Source organism: Crocodylus porosus, unplaced genomic scaffold (genome assembly GCF_001723895.1).
Source record: "Crocodylus porosus isolate Cpor-Errol unplaced genomic scaffold, CroPor_comp1, whole genome shotgun sequence".
NCBI lineage: Eukaryota > Metazoa > Chordata > Crocodylia > Crocodylidae > Crocodylus > Crocodylus porosus.
The window spans coordinates 1,429,382-1,432,829 of record NW_017728950.1 but is presented as its reverse complement, the minus strand read 5'-3'; the positions used below and the strand labels follow the sequence as shown (position 1 = coordinate 1,432,829).

General features: G+C 57.0%; 1 protein-coding gene across 2 annotated transcripts in view; it reads left to right on the top strand.

The window, feature by feature from the left end:
* Positions 1-3,448, top strand: part of PTCH1 (patched 1) — a 78,946-nt gene that overhangs the window by 6,126 nt on the left and 69,372 nt on the right. Inside the window, exons 1-2 of one of the 2 annotated variants that reach the window (XM_019554962.1) lie at positions 7-553; positions 2,290-2,482. In XM_019554962.1, coding sequence (XP_019410507.1) covers positions 347-553; positions 2,290-2,482 — 400 coding nt within the window. In that variant the 5' untranslated portion in view covers positions 7-346. Of the gene's footprint in view, positions 1-6; positions 554-2,289; positions 2,483-3,448 lie in introns of those variants that run through there. The other variant, XM_019554963.1, reaches the window with a different exon arrangement.

Below are 3,448 nucleotides of genomic sequence, written 5' to 3'. Positions count from 1 at the left end.
CGGGGGGGAAGGCGCCGCACTCACCCGCGCCCCGCTCGCACACACGCTGGATGCGGGAAGCGGAGCCCCCCGGATCCTCGCGAAATGTTGCAATGGAAGGCGCAGGGTCTGCCTCGCCGGGAGCCGCCGCCGCCGCCGCAGCCCGCGCGGTGTGAAGAGGTGGCTTGTCAGCAGCAGCAGCAGCAGCAGCCGGAGAGAAGCGCCGCCAGCCCAGCCAGCCCCCCGTGCCCCCGCATCGCCCCAGCGCGGCCGCCGCGCGCCGCGGGGAAGCCCAGGCGAGCCAGCCCGCGGGTCGCCCAAACAACAACAGCCGCCGCAGCAGCAGCCCCGTCCCGGCGGCGGCAACATGGCCTCGGCTGGTAACATTTCGGAGCCGGAGAGCAGCGGCGGCGGGGCTGGCGGCGGCTGCAGGGACCCCGAGGGGCCGGAGGGGAGCGGCAGCAGGAGGCGGAGGAGGACCGGGGGGACCAGACGCGCTGCGGCGCCCGAGCTGGACTGTCTGCAGCGGCCGAGCTACTGCGATGCAGCTTTCGCCTTGGAGCAGATCTCAAAGGTGCATGAGCCGCTGGCTGTGCGTGCGTGTGCGCGCGCCTCTGGGTGTCTGTGTGTGTGCGTGTGTCTTTCCAGCGATCCTTTTTTTTTTTTTTTAAAGGGGGGTGTCTATTTTTTTTTCATGGAAGGAGGAGATGGGAATGAAAGAGCCACCAATAAAATGCTGGGAGAAAGAGGGGGACGTCTGTGAGTCCGTGCGGAAGAGCCTGCCCTCCTCGCCGTCCTCCTTGCCCCCGGGGGGGGAGTGAGGGTGTGCTCCCGAGCTGCTCTCGAGCAACGCCGCCCGGGACCCTCTGCCGCCTGCCCTGCTCTTTTGGGGGTCTCCCTGTTCTCGCTCCGGGTGCCTGGCTGCTCCCCATCCCTGCGGAGCGCGGTGCAGCTGCCTGGCAGCCCCGGCTTCCGACGGGAAATGGGGATCGGGAAAAGATCAAGGGTTTTTTTTTTTTCTTGGGGGGGGGAACAAAGAAAAGACGGGGGTTTGCTTCGGTCACGTTTTCCAGTCCGCGGGGGCATCGCGGCTCTCGGAAGGGAGCAGGCTTGGAGGAGAGGAAGTTTTGTCCTGTTGAAACCCCCGGCGCTTGGAGGAGAAGTGAGAGTTGTAAACAAATTGCCACCTTAAAGCTGCCGTGCAGGTCAGATCCCCCCCCCCCCGCCTTTTTCCCCCCTTTCTATGATCCCGGATCCTCGCTTTTATTGTTAATATCAAAAGGCTCCAAACGCCGGGACTGACTGAAACAACAACCCCCCCCGCCCCCAAATAGTCCCGATCGCTCCCTTTTGCAAGGCGAAAAGGTTCCTAGCAAACCCCAGCGAGGAGGCATCGCCTTTCTTCGGAGATCGGTTCATTTCAGGCAGCAGATTTCTTTAATTGTATTTTTGTTGGGAAAGGCTTTGCAAGAAGTGGAAAGGCAAAAAAAAAAAAAATCCATGTGGCTGCCCTCTTCCGTTCACAAATATTGTCGTAACTTACAGATGGCTGCTCTGCTTCACCATTCCGATCACACAGCGTCTCCAAACTCTATGGAAATGAATGACTATTAAGCTTATGATCACGCAGCATTGCTCACCACGTGGGTCGGTCATTTACTACACACACAGTCGGGGCCGGGAGTTGGGGAGGGGGGAACCGGCAGCAAATTGGTACAAAGCAGCTTTCCCCCCACCCCCTTTACCGATGTAACAAGAACAGGAAAGGGGGATTTGATTTGATTTTTTTTTCTTGGCATGTTGAGATTCATCTGCTTTGATTCTTGCTTCCCCTGTGCTGGCAATCTTGCCAGCATGAATGAATTTTTGATTACAGAACTGCACTGATTTGTATTGCTGAACTGATGGCAGGGAAATGCTTGCAGCAAGGCCGGGATGGGCTGGATGGGAGGGCAGGCAGAGGCTGTCTCATTTATCCGGATCTCCAGCAGTGATGTCACCCAAAACCTGGGTATTGATTTATGAACAGGAGACTCAGCTGCCTACATGCACGTCTTAGTCCACACTGCTGTGTCTGGTGCCTGGAGGGCAGCTCCACAGAGGCATGGGCTGCAGTCTTTGGCCAAGGTGCAGGTTGTCCTCTCCGTGTCCCCGCTCATATGGATGCCATGAGGCTCCTGGCACTCCTGCGTGAAGATGTGATGGTGCTTGGAGGCAGCCAAGAAGGAGGAAAAAAAGCATGCCCACGCTGTGCATGTGGGTGTCTGTCTGTCCCAGGCTCTCAATGGCTGCCCTTTTCTTGCCTTGTAGGGGAAGGCGACTGGAAGAAAAGCACCGCTGTGGCTAAGAGCGAAGTTTCAGAGACTTTTATTCAAACTGGGCTGTTACATTCAAAAAAACTGCGGCAAGTTTTTGGTTGTCGGCCTCCTCATCTTTGGGGCTTTCGCTGTAGGATTAAGGGCAGCTAATCTCGAGACCAACGTGGAGGAGCTCTGGGTGGAAGGTAAGACTTGGTCCCTGCTCTTGGGAGCCCCTTCCCTTTCCTCTGTGCCCTCCTTAGCACACCTCAGGGGATCCAGAAGAGATCTTTGCTGGGATCTTATGGAGCCCACTACTCCCCCCAACCCCTCCAACCCCCTCAGGAAGGTCAAGGCAGCAATTTGTGGCCAGCCTGTCACCCAAGCCAAAAGTGTTGGCTACAGCAGCATTTCTCAACCCGTGGATCAAGACCCAAAAGCGGGTCGCATGAATATGTGAAAGGGTTGCGAACACACTTGAAAAATACATTAAAAATGGGTTCTCCTTTAGAGGAGGAAAAAAAGTGGGAAACCGTGGCTTTTTCCCTCACAGGCTGACAGAGTTGCAGCCTGCCAGGGGCTGCTTGGGGACACAGTGTGAGGCTGGGGGCTAGGGTGGCCATCAAAGAGGACAGTCCGGTTGTCCTCTTGATATGAAACCGGACACCTTTATGTCCTCAGAAGAGAAAAATAGAGGACATAAAGGTGCTGGGTTTCATATCAATAGAGGACAGAGCAGCAGAAAACTGGGATGCCCTCTATGGTGGCCACTGGTCAGGAGCAAGGGGCACTGGATGGAGACAGGCGGTTGGTGTACAAATGGGTCCTGGTACAAAAGAAGTCAAGAGACTGGCTTAGATCCATTTGCCAAAGGTGAAGTCCTGGTGTCATTAGTTTGCATGTGGCCTTTATAAATTATTTTATTTTATTTTTAATGTGGCTAGCAGCCACACGGAGGTGATGGTGGTGGTGATGCGGGGAATTGACGGTTGCTTTCGTGAGTTGGCTGGAAGCCAGGTGCAAGCCCACAAAGAGGCTGCTGCGATCTGGTCAGGTCGGGGCGGGGAGGCCTGGGGAAGGTGTGTGAGAGGGAGGGAGGCTGCAGGGGCTCGCTGGCGCTGCGCGGGTTGTGCCACCCGACTGCGTGCGCGGTGCCAGGGCGGGGGCCGGGC